This window comes from Tachysurus fulvidraco, chromosome 7 (genome assembly GCF_022655615.1).
Source record: "Tachysurus fulvidraco isolate hzauxx_2018 chromosome 7, HZAU_PFXX_2.0, whole genome shotgun sequence".
NCBI classification, from domain to species: Eukaryota; Metazoa; Chordata; class Actinopteri; order Siluriformes; family Bagridae; genus Tachysurus; species Tachysurus fulvidraco.
Window position 1 is genome coordinate 22,932,055 of NC_062524.1, and position 20,000 is coordinate 22,952,054.

Consider the following 20,000-nt stretch of genomic DNA (forward strand, 5'->3'; position numbering starts at 1 on the left):
TTTAAGTATGTGCGGCTGTAATGGCTAGTCAAGGCGAGAGCAAGACGAGTTTCTCAAAGTGGAAATATGCTCATTATTTCTTTAAAAAAGTAACAAAAAATTACTTTTAACAGTAATGCGTTACGTTTTGGTGTAAGTAATCAACAATGTAATTTCTTAGTAACTAGCACAACCCTGTTGAAATGTATATTGAAATAACATATACAGAATGCTAAAAGTAGACATATATAGAAATAATGTATATAGAACATTATATATCTATATATATAAATATATATATATATATATATATATATATATATATATATATATAAACCTACATAAAAATCATAAAAATAACAGATATAGAACATTAAAAATCATAAAAACAACGTAGACAAACTGTTAAAAAGTAGGCGTATATTGAAAATATATAGAATGAAAAAATCGCTAACACAAGTAAGCACAAGCTATTGTTAATTTTGGGTAAATTTGAGGTAGTATCCAGTCCGAGAATTACGTGTCATGCTGAAAGATCCGGCAGTGACTGTGCAATTTTACATCAAAATAATCTGCTCATACCTCATCAGTTCATTAAGGCTGCTTTGTTCTCACAGGTCATTAAATGACTCATGAGACACACGGATGTCGCAAATCACACCCCATTCATTCCGATACTTTACAGTGCCAGCATGGATATGACTGACGCTAAAGCTAACCTTGCATAAAAGCAGAAAGCATCGTCAAGGACCATTCGTTTGATGAACCAGCAGCAAATGACTCAATTTTAGATGAAATGTACTCCATCTTTCCCAATTCAGTTGAGCTAATCTTGAGATAATGTTGCTTCAAAATACTAGGGGCAAACAGGCATGGCTTGAGATCTATAAAACATGATTTCCGAGCCCCTGTGTGCTACGGCTTAATCAATAAACACATTATCACTGGTGCCAGATGCAATGTGATCCTGCACTAATGTCTTCATTGAGCTTGCCGTCAATGAAACCAAGCAAACCAGATGGACGTCGCGCACTTCACCAAGCCACCCTGCTGATCTTCCAGTTCCAGCATCTCTAACCTCCAAAGATCTCTCAGATTGCAAGGAAGGAACGCATCAAACCTCTTCTAAGTTCTGGCACGTGGGCGGTGGAATGAACTTAGCCTAGATGTCCGAACAGCTGAATGGCTAGTCTCCAAACTACCAAGCTTCAAACGATCTACCTCTTTCTGAATGACTTAAACTAGCGATTAAAAAATCGTTGTGCTCTTCCTGTGTTGTAGAAACTTCTTCTGCAAAAGAAGCTCTCAGAGTCTTTGGGTTTTGATAGCAAATGTTGACTTTATTGAGATTCAACAAAGCCAAACTGGTTCATAGAGAAACTGTTGAACTCGGTCTTTTGTAGCATTTCCAGGCCTTTATCTTCCCTTTTTCTGAACCCTTCAGCTGACCTTTACCTTTATTTCTTTTGGTACAGGTTCTTTCTGTGATTTACGTTTGATTGTAATGAACAACATACACGTTTTGCTCTTTAAAATATTCTATACTTGCTGTATTTCCTTCTAACTGGTCTTTAAACTGATGTTGTTCTTAGTCTGTGGACTAGTGAACCAGTATTGACGTATTCATTCATTCATTCATTCAGATGATGCTCTAAATGTAATCATAAGTATGGGAGATTATAATATATATCATATAAAAAATGGAAAAGAAATTGACATATTTGTGATGTTTTTCAATCAAACACATAAAATGAGTAACAGCTTTCCATGATATTTTCAACAAGACTATTTTATTATTCTTATCCTAATGTCTGGGTACCTGGTCATGTATATTTGTTGGTATTGTGTATACCTGTATATACTGTATATATTTTCTCCCTTTTCTCAATGTAAATGAATTGATGTATTCTTACGAGAGAGTCATTCTTATGTATTTACCTCAGTTGTCTTCGTGTCAGTTTACCAGCAGAGTTTTTCAGAGTTAATCTATTAGCTTGTTTTTAAATCTCTTGTGTGGCCCAAACTGTTAGGCCAACTTAGGGGACGTAACAAGCACAAAATGTATGTAAGTACATTCATTTAAAAAAGCTACACCATTATTATTGTCGGTGATTAAGTGCTTGTTTGTTAAATCAGCCTGCTAATAAATCTAAATTAGCCTGCTAATCTTGCCTAGCTAGTACCACTGAAATATCATATTAAAACTCTTCTGCCTTCAGTGATTTCCGTGAGTTTTGAAGATATAACATGTCACAGTGTATCATATGATATTATATGAATATATGAATAAAATCAGGGGGTACGGTGGCTTAGTGGTTAGCACGTTTGCCTCACACCTCCAGGGTTGGGGGTTCGATTCCCGCCTCCGCTTTGTGTGTGTGGAGTTTGCATGTTTTCCCCGTGCCTCTGGGGTTTCCTCCAGGTACTCCGGTTTCCTCCCAAAGACATGCATGGTAGGTTGATTGTTACAGTATCTCTGGAAAATTGTTCGTAGTGTGTGATTGCATGAATGAACAAGAGTGAGTGTGTGTGTGTGTGTGTGTGTGTGTGTGTGTGTGTGTGTGTGTGTGCCCTACGGTGGGTTGGCACTCCGTCCAGGGTGTATCCTGCCTTGATGCCCAATGACGCCTGAGATAGGCACAGGCTCCCCGTGACCCGAGAAGTTCGGATAAGCGGTAGAAAATGAATGAATGAATGAATGAAAAAAATCTTGGCTGAATTTTACAACAGACTGAGATCGTGTGTGTTCTTTACATCAGATTATACGATGAAGATTTAAACACTAAACCTGCAGTTTAAGAAAAAAATTATTTATGCTTTACAAGATTAAACTTGTGAAGGAAGAGTGACATAAACAAAACATTGTTGAGTTGAAAACAATAGAATGTTTTATGTTTGTGTGCATGTGTTTTTGTAGCAGTCCTGTGTGTTTAGTGTATAGGGCAGTGGTGGCTCAAGCAGTTAAGGCTATGGGTTGTTAATAAATGTTTAAGCCCCGATCCCAACCTTCAAAGTTAGGATATGCGAAGAAAGAAGTATTCTGTTCTAATAATAATCGTATTTTTCCCTCCTATTGGTTGCTTTTAGAGTTTTCTGAACATTTCCTGAACACTCTTCTATAATTCAGGACACAAATTAAAATACAAAATTAATTGCCTGTCATCACGGGGAATTCATTTTTGCCTTCCTAACCTCTTACCCTTATCACTTGTGTCTAAATCAGCGGTGTCCAATCTTATCCTCAAAGGTCCGGTGTGGGTGCAGGTTTTCATTCCAGTCAAGCTGGAGTTGCACCTGATTCCACCTGTTTAATCATCTTGGCTTTCAATAGACTCAATGTGGCTTCGGCTTGGTTGGAATGAAACCCTGCATCTACACCAGCTCTGTATGGATAGATTAGACACCTCAAAGTTCTACATTCTACAGAATCATTCTTTAATGTATTTAATATTAAAAAAATCATCTTTTCTCAAATCTGCTGTCTGTACTTATTTTACCTACTTATAAAATTCTGTAAAATAACAACTTTGAACATTGCAGTTTAGAAAATTTGTTATATTTTTCCCTGAAAGCTGTATCACTAATATATAGCATTGTGCAACTTCTTATTATTATTCCTGGAAAGATAAATGTCCCTAATATTTTACAGCTTATCCGTGCCACTTGATCAAAGTAAAAGTATTGTTATTGATCAGGTTTGCCTATTTTTTTTTACAGTATATAGCATAAAATATCAATAATCTCATCAGTGATGAGCAATGAGAAGTTTTTTTTCCCTTAGTGTTTTTCCTCCAATTTACCAACATTCATTAAATAGTAGCCTTTAATATCAACTTTTGACATTTATATACCCAGAGAATGTAATGACCAAAAAAAATGAAAGAGAGAGCAAGAAAGAAAGAGAGAGAGAGAGAGAGAGAGAGAGAGAGAGAGAGAGAGAGAGAGAGAGAGAGAGAGAGAGAGAGAGAGATTAATTTCCAGTGGGAAATTTGTCCCTGTTTAGAATGTCTGAGTAAAATGCCTCTGTACAATGAGCTTTATTGAAGTAATAAGTCACACACACTCATACCCTTAATGCACCCCAAAACACACACACACACACACACACACACACACACACACACACACACACACACACACACACACACACACACACGCAGGCACATATTACTGTACATAGCCAAGCAAAATCTGTACTCACGCATCATCTACAATGCAGGGATAAGGCATCTGCTGCACATAGACACCCAGAGTTTCCCTGACCCCCGTGTGGGTCTGGATGATCGCACGGTCCAGCATGTCCTGTAGATACAAAAAGCCTCCTCTCACATAGCGTAGTTCGTTAAACGGGTTATCACGAGCCGACGGAGACCAGGACCTGCAATTAAGAGGACCACACGCACCTTAACAAAAAGACTCCAATATCACAAACAAAAGGCTTCACATTTTAAATAAATGGTTCTAGTATCGTGTCATTTCTGAAATACGAGATTTATGTGATGAAATGAGTATCAATTTACTGTATGCACATAAAAAAATAGTGTTGAAGATCAAACCCTCTATGTCAGGTTCTATATACGACCTTCGTATATAACAAGCCCCAAATATATATCAAACATAACATTAAAACCACTGAGAGGTGACGTGAATAACATTGATTATCGCATTACAATGGCACCTGTCAAGAGATTGGATATACTGTATTAGGCAGCAAGTGAAGGCAAGCTAGTGGAGGCAGTGTGATGCTCTGGGTAATATTCTGCTGGGAAACCTCGTGCCCTGTCGTTCACGTGGATGGAACTTTGACATGTACCACCTTCCTGAACATTGTTGTAAACCAAGTATACTCCTTCATGGCAACACAATGGCAGTGTGCTTTTTCAGTAGCTAAACTGCAACAATTGTTCAGTTACAGAGATTTCCTAAATTTTCCCAAATTCGATCAAGCGTCTGTGGAATAATCTGGAAAATAATTCTGATCCATGAAGGTCTTGGATCTGCTGCTAACATCTGGGTGCCAGATTCCACCGCACATCTTCATAGGTCTTGTGGAGTCCAGATCCAACGTTCAGAGCTGCTTTGGTATCACAATGAGCATCTACACTGTATTACACAATAGGACAACTTACACAAGTCTTTTTTTTATGTTTTTTCTGTCTTATGAATAGAAAACAGGCTTTACAGCAGCTGGAACTGTCACTATAATAACCAATTTAATCATTGCACTCTTCTGACAGACTTTATTTTCTTTTTCCATCTGGGCTCCCAGGAAAACAGCAAAGCACAAAGCAGCATGACCCAGATTGAGTAAATGTTTTAGCGCCTCATCCAGAGCTTCTGTTATAATCGTGTTCGGCTGAAATGTTCGAAAATATTCCCCGAGTACACATGCAAAGATAAATAAACACAGAGAGTGACAGTGGTCAGCGCTTTCTCGTGCTAGAGGGAACATCGATTTGGAACATCACATAGATTTGTCCTGACAAAAGGAAAAGAATTAGACTGTCCTTGCATTTGTCAAAACAAAGAATGTGTTCCGAGCGGCGTGTTTGCCGAGGGTGAAGGAAAAAGAACTTCGGCTGTGTTTATATAGAAAGGATCTTGAACAATTTGAAGACATTCTAAAATGATTTATCAGATATTAGTTATAAAATTCATTCTAGGAATCCTTGGAATTCAGACGGAATTCGGAATTCGGAGGCTGAGTATCTGAATCGAGACATCGTTAGGCTGACATATCAAAACAAACTAATAAGAGCTAACAAAAACTTTAGCTGTAGCCAAATCAACCTTGAACCTTCTGAACTCAAAAACAGCAAAAAGGTGAGACACATAAGAATAAGAATAACTATTAATTATTCTGTTTTATATATATATATATATATATATATATATATATATATATATATATATATATATATATATAGTTTTACTTTTGTATGACAAAATACACATGAAATAATACCACTGAAATTTTTCTAGTGATTCTAGAGCTATAAAATTTGTGAAGCTTTTTAGGTAAATCAGTAATAATTTCTTGAAACGCTTAATTTTATTATATTCTTATTAAATAGTGGGGAAAAAAGTTTGATTATATTCAGTCTTTCCACTTGCTTGAATTGTATTATTTATATATTTGTGGTTTTGACGGTAGAGTCTCATTCCATAAATTGCAAATTAAACCTTGGAGGTTGTCGCTATAGAAACACTAATGCATTAGAATTATCGTGCTAATATAAACACTTTCTGACTAATCAAAAATCAAAAATTCAACAGCAGTGTGTTCAACCTTTTTAACAGATTATTAAATAGCTATTTCTGTAGTGTATATATGGCAGCTTTAGAGATTTATTTTTAGAGAATTATTTCTCGCATGTGTATTAAAAAAGCTTTTACTAATCTATATGAATTTAAAAGCAAACGTAAAGCATTCTGCTGTCTGAAGATATTTCTGTTAAAGTCTGAAGTGTGAGTTTCCTGGAAGTGACAGAACAAATAATATGTCTTTGTCACGTGAGGCTGACAGTCTCTGCACACACCTGTCTTTAATCTTATCCGTCCTCTCGGTTTCCTCGACGTCCATGCGGATCTTATATCTGACGAGCAATGGGCTGCCTGAATCCAGGTCTGTGAAAACGACTCCAGCCCAAAACGTCTCCTGATCCAGCAGCTTGAGGGCACGTTCCACTAACACGCTCTCACTGGCCATGGCTTCGAACTTATCCAGATCGAAGCACTGCAACACACGCACCCACACACACATACACAGCAATCACATACAGACTCTTCATAAGCAAATCGGCATAACAGTGAGTTCATGGTGGGATGGAGGAAAGAACAGCAGATGAAGAAGATAAATGGTTACATTGACAGACAGGGCAAAAGAGTGATTTGTAGGTGTGAGGTCCAGTCTCTCATCTGTTTGCAGCTTCCATTCACTCTCTTTCTTTCAGCTCTAATGAGCCGTCATGGGTGACGGACCAAGGCCAGAGTACTGCAGAGTATCTAACCAATATCAGACAGAACACAGCACAACTGACATGTACACACTGAAGCCACAACCTATCAGCTTCAATAAGGCCCCATAGCAGCATGTAGGAGGTATTGCACATTAGCTACTTCTCCTGCAGTCAGTGGATTCCCAGCTTGCAGAAGACAAGAGAACAATAGATTTTGCACTATTATTGTTTTTTTTTATAAAAAAAAAAAATAAATAAAAATAAAGTAGAACCTACATAATTATTGACAATTATCATAAAAAAATAAATAGAAATTTAAATTCAAATTCACTAAAAAAATATTGATTGGCACATCTGTCATATATACAAAAAAAATAATTATTTTTTTTAAACCCACCCCCTGACACAGACATACACAAATACAATTAAAATATCTAAATCTTGAATTTGGACATGTAAATGCTGAAATCTGACTTAGTGAGAAAATCAGCACTGAGCCTCACTGTGTCATGTCTAAATTCAAGATTTAGATATTTTAATTGCATATATTTTTTTTAGATTAAAAAAAAATCTACCGTTTCCCCCCACACACAAATACAGTACAAATATCTAAATCTTGAATTTAGACAATTTGAATTTAGGCTCAGTGCTAATTTTCACACTAAGTCATATTTCAGCATTTTCAGCAATAGTCAAGGTGATAATTTAATTAAAAAAAAAACAAAAAAACAAAAAAAAAAAAACTTTTTTTTTATTTCTGAGAAAATGCATGTGGTTAAGTTTTAATCCTTGTCCTTGCTAAGGAAATGCATTTTCTACACAATTCACTGCAGTTTTTGAGTGGCATTTCTGGATCAACGTTGCAGTTCATATTGTGGAGATCCATAAATATATACTTAGATACTGTGGTATTATCAACATTGGGACGTTATTGTACTGCCTAGGAAAAAATATTATATTATATTATATTATATTATATTATATTATATTATATTATATTATATTATATTATATTATATAATGTATTATATTATAAAAAATTAGTTTTATTTGTATAATGCTTAAACAAGTTTTTCAAAGCAGCTTTACAGAAATAAAAAAAAAAAAACACATTACACTACATTATTTAAACGTTCCTTCATAATACATTTGAGTAAGCATAAGCACATGCATAAATCTAAAATCCTTCATCGTCAGACCTTATGCATGTCATATTCGCTGTGAGGTGAGGAAACAAATTACCCCTCTTCTCTTATCCGTTATACTGCACACCAGCTTCTGAATGCTTTTTCCAACAATTTTGCTTCTTTATTCAAATAAGCTGTAATTTGTGAATGCATGACCTTGTAGCATTGCCTTGAAGCACCAATTAATTAGTTCATTTTCAAAGATTCTGTTTAGTCGGTTCCACTCCACTGATTTTTGTATTAATTTAGAATTTTTTTCCTAAATGCTATATTTAACTGTTATTCCTAATCCCAACCCAACTCCTGGAGTTTTACATTGTTCTACTGCAGTGTGCAATCATGGTTGAAATTGGACAAAAAGAGTTGCTTTCAATGAAGAGTATTTGGTTAGGTAACTATGAGAGGTAGAGCTTAGCAACGTACAGGTCAAGAAAAAAGAAAGAGATTGAAAGAATGGCCTCCAGTCAAATAGCACCATGGGAAACCACAAAGCATTGCCGAGAAATGTGTAATGTCATAGTGACAAAGCAAAGAAGTGATACTAGTGGGACAAGTGCAATATCTTTTAGGTTTGGTTTTTATTTTGATGGGTGGATTGCAGTTGAGCTGCACGTTGACATGGAGCACACCTGTTCCACACAATTAGTGCAATGTGTTAATGGCTTTATGAAAAGCTTTTTTGAGTGGGTTTTTTTTTTTATTTCTCTTCCGTGTGCATCTTGTGTGGGCAGAAAAGGTCTTTTGGCTATATCTTCCTGTTGCTTTCCCCTGGTGCGTCCAAAGAGCGCTAGCTGCTGTTTTGCTGCTGTTCTTCTTTCTGCTGTTTTATTTTGTTTGTTTATGTACAGTACAGACTAAAAGTGTGGACACACCTTCTCATTCAAAGAGTTTTCTTTATTTTCAAGACTATGAAAATTGTAGATTCACACTGAAGGCATCAAAACTATGAATTAACATGTGGAATTATATACGTACATAACAAAAAAGTGTGAAACAACTGAAAATGTGTCATATTCTAGGTTCTTCAAAGTAGCCACCTTTTGCTTTGATTACTGCTTTGCACACTCTTGGCATTCTCTTGATGAGCTTCAAGAGGTCGTCACCTGAAATGGTCTTCCAACAGTCTTGAAGGAGTTCCCAGAGATGCTTAGCACTTGTTGGTCCTTTTGCCTTCACTCTGCGGTCCAGCTCACCCCAAACCGTCTCGATCGGGTTCAGGTCCGGTGACTGTGGAGGCCATGTCATCTGGTGCAGCACCCCATCACTCTCCTTCATGGTCAAATAGCCCTTACACAGCCTGGAGGTGTGTTTGGGGTCATTGTCCTGTTGAAAAGGTGGTGTGTCCAAACTTTTGGAAGGTGTGTCCAAACCTTTGGTCTTAACTTGTTTGATACTTAACTTGTTTGATATGTCAGTAATGCATTGCCGTATACTTATTCCAAAAAGTTTATTGAATTAACCGGTTCTGTATTTCTTTCTCTCTTAAGCCATCTTGGTGCTTTTTAAATTAATCTGTTTTTACTGGTTATCCCTGGACTGTGTCTTTCTTTCTTTTTTTTTTGTTTGTTTCCTTTGTTTTTATGAGTGTACGTTTACCACATATATATCCACCTATGACTATCGGACGACGAACTTTGATTTTTGAGTATTGCCATCATTTTTGTTTTTTTTTGGGAAACCCAGTAACGCCTGACAGCGAGTCTGAGGAGACCTGTTGTCTGACAAGGCTTAACAGAGGGAGTGTATATTTGTGTCTTATTTTTGGTTTATCCCTTTTTATTGGTTTATCAAAGTATTAACTATTATGCACTGCTTTGTTGTTTGGTTTGTCCCTCCTGTAAAGGCGGACCTAATCTAATTTCTTCTCAATTGTCGGTAACTAATCGGTAAACTACATGATATCTTAAAGTGTTTTTAAGAGCAAATGATTTTCTTTGTTGTAAAATAAATTTGTACTAATTTTTTTGGAAAGTCGCGTCTCTGTCTTCAATCCCATCCGAAACAGCAGGGTCCTTCATATTATTGTAACTTTTTTTTTTTGGTTTAACTTATTTTCCTGGGTAACCCAGGTGGCGTAGTCGGTTATTTTCCATTCTCAATAACTTAACCTGAAAGGTTACACTAGCATCACCTTAATGGACTGAAATTTCCTGTTCTCTATGAGGAAATATTCTTTCTTACTTAGCCTACTTCCTGTTCACTTAGCCTTCTCTCCTAATTTATGTTCATTTTATTAAAGCATTTTCCGTGGCAGTTGCCTTTTTGACCGTTTTAATAGATGGCATGCCTTTTTTGGTACACCGCAGCAATCCATAAAAAAACTTCTCCAATACTCGACTGCGACAAAGTTCTTCCGTTCAATAAGGCCATTAATTTAATCAGAAATATGAATCACCACTACCATCAGCGAAGCAAATGCCATCCATCACATGAGGGAGAAATATGCAGATGAAAAATGGAAAGAAATGAAAATGAGAGGCAAATATGACAGGAAAATGGAAAAGACATGCAATGGGGAGTACAAAAATAAAATCAAGCATATTTACATTGCTTCAGCATGCAAAGTGGTTATCTGACCAAATATCAGGCAGCATATCAGTGGGGGTCTGATATGCGTTTTTCGCAGTTGTATACACATTTATAAGAGTGGAAAATTGAGGGCTGAGGCTTCAGCTCAATTATGCTCTTGTCACTTGCATGTTATTTCTTTTCCATTAAATGCAACTCCCAGGAGGTCTCTCATGGTCCTCTTTCAAGATATGAACCCTGAATGAATAGAGTACATATGACCATTCTGGTCCTGAAATGCTATCCTTGTGTTGACTTGAAAATCACTCATATTGATGGAGATATTGATGCTATTCATATGAGCACATCTGAATTCAACCACCCTTCTCCTGCTGCTCTATCACTCTCTAAGGTTTTATCCATTTATCCATGCTTTGCTACTATGCAAAGTTGAGCACCTACCAAGCTCCTGGAAACCTACAACTGGGCAGCGTTTAGTGCTTGTTCCTGTAGACCTACACAAGTTTAGTGTCTACCAAGGTACTGGAGACCTACCGCTATGTAGAATTTAGTATTTACCAATGTTTTGGAAACTAGCAAGCATTTAGCACATAAACATGCTCATTGAGATCCACTAACCTACACCTTCAAGCCTATTCCTCGATATCCAGTAGACAGAGTCGTTCAGCTTTATTCCTATTCCTAAATCATCAGCAAGATGCATCTGTAGCTCCACCACCCTGAAGAGTTAAGCTCCAAACCTGTCCCAAACTCCATGGTGTTCTATGGTTCTATAATTCTACCAGCCAGTGATATAAAGACCCAGACTTACTCCTATAGATTTTTCATCATGCAGTGGTCAGCTGCAACCCTGATCCAGGAGATCTACCACTATGAAAATTCAGCTCATGCTCCTGGTCATTATATATTTTGAAGAATAGATTCAGTCATACTTCTTGAGTTTTACCACAATGCAGCTCCTAGATATTCATATTTGATGTTGGATATGAAATGCAAATGTTGGTTTTAAGGTTAACATGTCTAGCAAAGAGCATTCCAGACTTCTCCTAGGAACATACATCATACACATTGTAGAGTAAAAGTGCATTCTGTTGGAGAACAGATTGACAGAAGAATAAAAGGAAAAATGTCCGGCAGGTATGAACAAACAAAGAAAAACTAACCCCCATGACTTGCTTGATGAGTCTCACAACCTGACTGGTGATGTTGAAGATGTTTCTCCAGTCAAATGATGGCATTCCCGCAGGCCGGTCCTTTTCATCACCATTGAACAAAAAATTACTGATAACTGCTGAAGACAAATTGCTTCCGTTCAGCCGCTGATCAAGAACTGATGAAAAAAGTGGGTTCTGCAGCAGAGCCTTGAAAAAAAAACACAAAATGGAAAGTGTCACTTAAGACATATACAACCTTTTTGTGTTTTAATTATCCTGCAAGATTTTTGCTCCAAATGTGCTCGGGAGGCTCTACCACCTAAAAAAGGATTAGCTACTACCATGCCTACAACCTAGCACTAGGAGATTTTACCCCAACACTGATTGTTCCAAATATCTTACAGAATTAAAATTCAAGTTTCATCCCAGCTCCTGGATACCTGTCACCCTATTGGCTTTAACGCTTTCTGTGCTTTGAGAAAACTACTCTTGGTGGTTTTGAGCTACAATCATGCTTCTAGGGATGTACAAGCATGCAAAGGTCAGCTCAAAACATTTTCCAGTTAATATGATAGCATGTTGTGTTTTTAGACCTAGTGATCAACTCTCTACCACCCACAGAATTAGTATCTTGCCCAGGAAGCTTCACCACATAAAGGTTCCTAACATGCTTATCAACTACCACTGTGTGAATTCACCCTAAACACTACCACTGAGGATTTTAGATCTCTATCACCATCCTGATTTTGGCTCCTACCATGATTATGAAGAACGACCGACACACAAAGGTCAGTTCCAAACCTTTTCCAGTTGATCTAATATCCTGTTGTGTTAATTCCTAACAATAAACCTAGAGATCAATTTTCTATAGCTCTCCATTTCCAGCTCATGCAGATCTACTACTCTCAGATTTAGTAGCTCTGAATATTCTCATGGAGAACAACCACACTGCCATGTTTAGCTTCCCAAGGTCTCGACCTCTATTTGTTCAGTCTGGTTCCATGATACCGATCGGCAGAACCTGTAAAGGGTAAAATGCCAAGCAATATTTAAGAAATTCAAAGTAGCCTGTTGAAGTAACATGAAGCTTTTTTTTTTCTTTTAATGGGATTGCGCGTAACCAGTAACACAGTTCCAATGACAAGAAGTATTATATGGTCACTCTGAAAGAGTAGAAGTCCATCTGTTAGTCACTAATCTACCACCATTTGCACCACGAGTGACTTTATAATGTTTCTCTTACTTCATTTCATCCTTTCTCTTTCTTCACACAGCCTTTCTCTCTGCTCTGTAATCAATTAACAACATTAAGCTAGATGGCAGTGTTTCTCTTCAGCACAAGAAGAAATAAACAAGAAATAATGGAGGTAGTTATTGGGCACATACACATGCCTGCAGACTCTCTCTCTCTCTCTCTCTCTCTCTCTCTCTCTCTCTCTCTCTCTCTCTCTCCTATTCTTTTTTGTACATTCTGTTCGCAGTTTTCTCTTTTATCAGTTCCTTTTATATTTGCTACAAGGATACAGCTGGATTCCAACCAATTCTCCTTCTCTCTCTCTCTCTCTCTCTCTCTCTCTCTCTCTCTCTCTCTCTCTCTCTCTCTCTCTCTCTCTCTCTCTCTCTCTCTCTCTCTCTCTCTCTCTCTCTCTCTCTCATACACATACACACACGAACACACAGATTTACTCATCCATACGCACACTTGCATACCTTAGTACTCAGGTTTATGACATTACCAATCCTGCAGCCCATAAAGTGTATGACTTAAGGAAAAGATCTGCTCATTTAAATGCAAATCATCCTGCAGCTTCAAGCGTGTGTGTATGAGCAAGCTTGTCTATGATCGTATGTGTCTGATTAAGCAGAACCATGTAGAACAATGGCACCCTTACTTAATTGCTCTGCCCAAACATGCATTGCAGAAACGTAAAGGATGAAAATCACACACGTGCTAAGAAGATGCTTATTGGATCTTCAATCTTAGTTGTACAGCAACTTTAACAATGGATATTTTCTCAGAGCAGCTTTAAAGGAATATAAAAATTATATGTGGCAAAGGTGACAGTGGCAAGGAAAAACTCCCTGAGACAATATCACGTCAAGTCAAGTCAAGTCAAGTCAAGAAGCTTTTATTGTCATTTCAACCATATATAGCTGTCGCAAACCTAGAGAGAATCAAAGAGAACTTATCCTTACCTAGGTGACACTGGACAGTGCGATTCTAAATCATTTCCTTTTTATAACTGTGGAGTATATACTGTAGTCAAGTGCACTTGACTAATGAAAAAAGGCATTTGTGCAATTTCTGAGTTCATTATAAGTTTAACATAAATACTATTATGTTGAAGTTATCAAATGTTCAGTGATTATGATGGTAAATACCTTCATAACTACCTATATATATATAAAATATATAATATAATAATATAAAAAATATATAAAAATATATAAAAGATATATATATAAAATATATAAAAAAATATATAAATAAAAACTGAGAGGATTCTGTGAAGCTTCCAAATTTTTGCTTCTTAGTGAAAAGACTAAATATATACATTACTTTGTTGCATAATATACATCCACTTACTGTAGAGGCTCTGATCACTAGATCTACTATTGCTATTGCTATATTGTTAAACTGATGTTTGTCTTTCTTTCAAACATAGAAAAGATTTTGGTAATGAAAAAAGCATTATCCAATAATGTTTAATGTACCATAGGTTGCTTTGTAAAAAGAGTTGCTTACGGAATTCTTTACGGTTCTCTCTACAGTATGTTGTTTTATGTTGTGTTACATTGCTATGTTATGTTATGCTATCTTGTGTTATGTACTGTAATATTTAAGCTAAGTACTGCTATGTTACACCATGCTACGCTCTCATCCCAGCATTATTCCCCTTTGCTCTTATGATACCTGCCACTATTCCTAGAAGGGATTTTGCTACAAGAGCATTAAGTGAGGTCAGGTACTGTTGTTGGGCAAGAAGGCCTGAGGTTCAGTTGCCATTCGAATTCATCCCAAAGGTGTTCACTCGAGTTGAGGTCAGAGTTTATTAGGTCTTGTCTTTATAGACCTTGCCTTGTGCCCAGGTGCATTGTCATGCTGGAACATGATTGGACATATATTTTCCAGTGTCTTTGTATGCCACAGCATCTTTGTATGCAACAGCATACAAAGACTTCCTATATGATTGTGTGCTTCAAACTATGTGGCAAGAGTTTGCAAAAGAACCACGTATTGGTGAGATGGTCAGATGTGTACAGAATTTTGGCTATTTAGTGTGTATACCGGCTCAGTTATTCTACAGTACAATTCTAGATAAAAAATAAAAAGTGTTTGGAACAATAGCAATGTTCGGTTTTATTGTATGGTTGTTTAAAGGATCCAAAAATATTCAACAGAAAATTTTAAAAATAAACTTATCAGGGACATTTTTGAGCTACACAATATTAAATGTGAAAGCCTTTTATTAACTGCAATTACAACACATGCACGCACTTGAAATGTTACACAAATTCAAAGTGTTATTTTCTTTTCAAGAGAATTACCTAGAAATTTTGAGCTTTGGGTCTTGGGTTCCTGGCTTCAAAGAATTGAGCTTAAATGCTTATTGCTAATCTTTTTTCATCCGTTCATCCATTAAATTATTCATTATTCTTCTGTAACAGCAGAGAGGGGAAATATGCTTCTCTGAAATATCAAACACGGATTCAATGACGCAGAGAGGGCTACCTGTAGAAGTGACCCAAATAATTAAGGCACCATTGAGAAAGAGGGTCAGGAAGAAAGCTATTAACACTGAGAGAAATCTCTACAGGCAAGAGAGACGGAGTAAGAGAAAGCGAGAGAAAGAGAGAGAAGAATAATTAGAAGAAGAATTAAAACCGAGGGAATAGTCTTGGATGTGTCTCTAAAGGTTACGCTAAGGGTAATGAGTACTCTGGCAACAAGCACCACTGACTCACCATATCCTCATTCAGGTGGAAGGATGGCAATTTATGTTCTCCTCCTCATAACAATACAGTCACTATGATGCGGGTTATACAATGTCTAGGAATTTAACGCTTCTAATAATAGATATGTACACACGTGGACAAAATTGTTGGTACCCTTTGGTCAATGAAAGAAAAACTCACAATGGTCACAGAAAAAACTTTAATCTGACAAAAGTAATAATAAATAAAAATTCTATGAATGTTAACCAATGAAAGTCAGACATTGTGTTTCAACCATGCTTCAACGGAATTATTTAAAAAAATAAACTCATGGAACAGGCCTGGACAAAAATGATGGTACCCCTAGAAAAGACTGAAAATAATGTGTCCAAAGGGACATGTTAATTCAAGGTGTGTCCACTAATTAGCATCACAGGTATCTACAATCTTGTAATCAGTCAGTGGGCCTACAGTATATATAGGGCTCCAGTAGTCACTGTGTTGTCTGGTGACATGGTGTGTACCACACAAAAACATGGACCATAGGACACGAAGGAAAGAGTTTTCTCAGGAGATTAGAAAAAAATTATAGACAAGCATGATAAAGGTAAAGGTTATAAGACCATCTCCAAGCAAATAGATGTTCCTGTGACTACAGTTGCACATATTATTCAGAAATTTAAGACCTCAATCCTATTGAGCATCTTTGGAAGGAGCTGAAACATGCCGTCTGGAAAAGACATCCTTCAAACCGGAAACAACTGGAGCAGTTTGCTCATGAGGAGTGGGCCAAAATACCTGCTGAGTGGTGCAGAAGTCTCATTGACAGTTACAGCAATCGTCTGATTGCAGTGATTGCCTCAAAAGGTTGTGCAACAAAACATTAAGTTAGGGGTACCGTCATTTTTGTCCAGGCCTGTTCCATGAGTTTTTTTTTTTTTTATAATTACGTCGAAGCATGGTTGAAAAGCAATGTCTGACTTTCACATATATATATATATATATATATATATATATATATATATATATATATATATATATATATATATATATTAATTATTACTTTTGTCAGATTAAAGTTTTTTTATGTGACCATTGAGTTTTTCATTGACTGAAGGGTTCCAATAATTGTGTGTGGTTTAGATTTTCTAATGTTAAATGTGTGTGTTTTTTTTTTATTTTATTTTATTTTATATATGACATCAAAAACCATGTCATATTCTACTCAGGCATTTGTTGATTAACTATTGACAGTGCAGGTTTTAATTAAATCCTGATATTTATGGTGATATTTTTATTATTATTATTATTATTATTATTATTATTATTATTATTATTATTATTATTATTATTATTATTATTATTTGCACTATTTAAAACTGTTTTTATATATTTTACCGGGTCTATCTGTCAGCCTGTCAAATTCCTTAAAAATTACACTGAGGATATATTTACTTTTGGATTTGAAGAATTTTGCAGTTAGATTTTTAGGTTATGTTCAATTATATTATTATAGTGTCTATGTCTGAGACAGACCCTAATCTCATGTGTATTCTCAAGCCCAATAACCTTTAGGAGACAAAGTAGAAGGTGTCATTTTTACCATTTAAATGTGGATTTTTTTTTTGCCATCAAAGAGGTAAATATTAGAAAATAGTGTATCCTTCGATACCTAACTACTGTATAATACAGTACATTTAATACTAATTGAATTTCACACTGATTAGACTTAGTTGTTAAATATAACACACAACCTGCCTTCTGCTTACTATATTGACTTTTGAAAGGTGTGAATTATTATAACAAATGATGTATTATTTATTTTCTCTTACAGTATAATAAGCTCAGACTCAGATTAACAGACAACGGTTAGTTGACACGCCACACCTCATGGATGCTTTTGAAAAACACAGTCCATGGTATAAATAGCAAGAAAAAAATTTCACGCCTGATGAATTTGCTCTAATGCAGTAAAGAGAAATTGAGACTTTGACTTAGAAACTTATTCAAACAAGCTTTGGCAAATCCATCAATACAAATATGTGAATAATTTAATCCAGTCTAATATGATAATGAATTGTTACCATATTACAGTATGTGGCTGTGAATACATTAGCAGCAAGCTGTTAGCAAATGACGCAAACGTATATATTTCACATTATGGCAGGTGCTACTGTAATTCAGTAAGGATGTAGAATGAATGCAGGTGCTACATAAATAAAGAGCAGGATAGTGTATGGTTAGCGGCTCTCACCCGGATTGTGTTGATTTGCGTGCTGTTCTGGAAGAAGTTCCAGATCTCGTCCTCGTTTTCTAGCCAAGCGTCGGCTAGGTCGCCAATTTTAGCCAGAGTGTTGAAGGTGCTGTTGGCCTGGACACACAACGAGAAAACATGACCAAAAAAAGTCAGACAAGATTGATATTGCCAAGCATGTTATCGATGCTGATTAGCTTTTTCATACAAATAACCCTTTTATGGTGATTAGTCTTTGTTGGACTGTTGGGGTTGTCCTTCAGGTGCTCCTTGTACGAGGTACAGCAGATCATCTGATCTACATATTTGATTTTGGCACAGGTTTTATGCCGAGTGCTATTTCTGACAAAACCATCCTATTTTATCCGGCAATGAAAATCAACCCCTAAGTGGCTGGGTTGGTTTCCTGCCTGGGCGGCTGTGGTGAGAACATGGGATCCTGACGTTGGATCAGCATGGACTATTAATCCTTGTTGGACTAAATATTTATGTAGAGTTTATTTCAATTTTAAGTTCCTACTTATAAGAAATTATTTATAGCATCATTCCATGAGGTTAATCAAATTCTAATTCAATTTATTTGAATTTTTAATTAATGTATTTGTCACATACACAGACATGCAGTGAAATGCTTTAAGTTTTCGCATATCCCAGGTTATTATGAGCCCTGGGGTCAGACATGACACCCCTGGAGCAGGTGAGGTTAAGGGCCTTGCTCAAGGACCCAACGTTGATGTCTCAGCAGCTTGTAGGCTTGAACCCCGACCTTCTGATCAGTAACCCAAAGCCTTAATCACTGAACCATCGCGTTTAATATATATATATATATATATATATATATATATATATATATATATATATATATATATATATATATATATATATATACACGTATATACATATATATGTATACGTATATATATATATACGTATACATATATATGTATATACGTATACATATATAGTATATACGTATATATATATATATATATATATATATATATATATATATATATATATATATATATATATATTATTATATAATATAATTATAATATTGATTTAAAAAAACAGAAAGAAATTGTTTATCTTCATATCTTGGGTTTTTCTCTTTTCCTTCAATACATCAATCAATATTCCAAACACTTTTATCACTATTTACAGATTTTTACTTCAGATGTGTCAAGAATTTTACTTCAGATTTAATAATTATATAATAATATTTGAAACATGGATTATAATGCACTATAAACAACAATGTCATATTTAAGTATACTTATACTGAGTAAGTTTTATAATGCTTTATGACTGCAGGATATATATATATATATATATATATATATATATATATATATATATATATATATATATATATATATATATATATAACAGGTTATGAATGCATGCGTAGGATAGTATATGACGTATCTGGCTTTTATATGAAGTATTATTACTGTAGGTTTATTTAGGAAGTGCAGAAGAAGAAGAAGACACATCATCATCATTATCATCATCATCATCATCATCATCAATTGTGCATGATTTTCTTTAAAAGAGTGAACGTTCACATCTGGACACACACACACACACACACACACACACACACACACACACACACACACACACACACACACAGTTCTCAGTGTGTGTTAGAGACTCTTGCAGTTCTTTGATTTATAGCACAGTAGGAAAGGACATGGCGAGTCTTAAAGCCAGTTCCAGCAATAAAGCTCCTGAATTGTTTTTAGTTATTTATCTCACAAAACATATGCTTACATTTTAACCTGACTTTAAAAAAAAAAACCACACCATACAATCCCTGCAAGCCTCACATGTTTTGTCTTTCTTTGTTTTTGCATCCCATTTGCATCTGTGGACGTCTATCTGTCCACATTTAAAGTACACAACACGTGTAACACATGATGTCTAGTTCTGCTTTGTGTTCACCTCAGGAATAATACGACAGTATGAAAAAATGACTTAAATGCAAGTAAATGAAAAT

At 35.8% G+C, this 20,000-nt stretch overlaps 1 protein-coding gene across 2 annotated transcripts in view; it reads right to left on the bottom strand.

Annotated features, from left to right (window-relative positions):
* The window catches only part of LOC113635483 (phospholipid-transporting ATPase ABCA1), a 153,476-nt gene that overhangs the window by 81,697 nt on the left and 51,779 nt on the right, over positions 1–20,000 (bottom strand). For both annotated transcript variants that reach the window (XM_027134963.2, XM_047816301.1), the window contains exons 11-14: positions 17,999–18,115; positions 11,818–12,015; positions 6,519–6,715; positions 4,181–4,357 (exon numbers count right to left, since the gene is read on the bottom strand). In XM_027134963.2, coding sequence (XP_026990764.2) covers positions 4,181–4,357; positions 6,519–6,715; positions 11,818–12,015; positions 17,999–18,115 — 689 coding nt within the window. The remainder of the gene's footprint in view (positions 1–4,180; positions 4,358–6,518; positions 6,716–11,817; positions 12,016–17,998; positions 18,116–20,000) is intronic.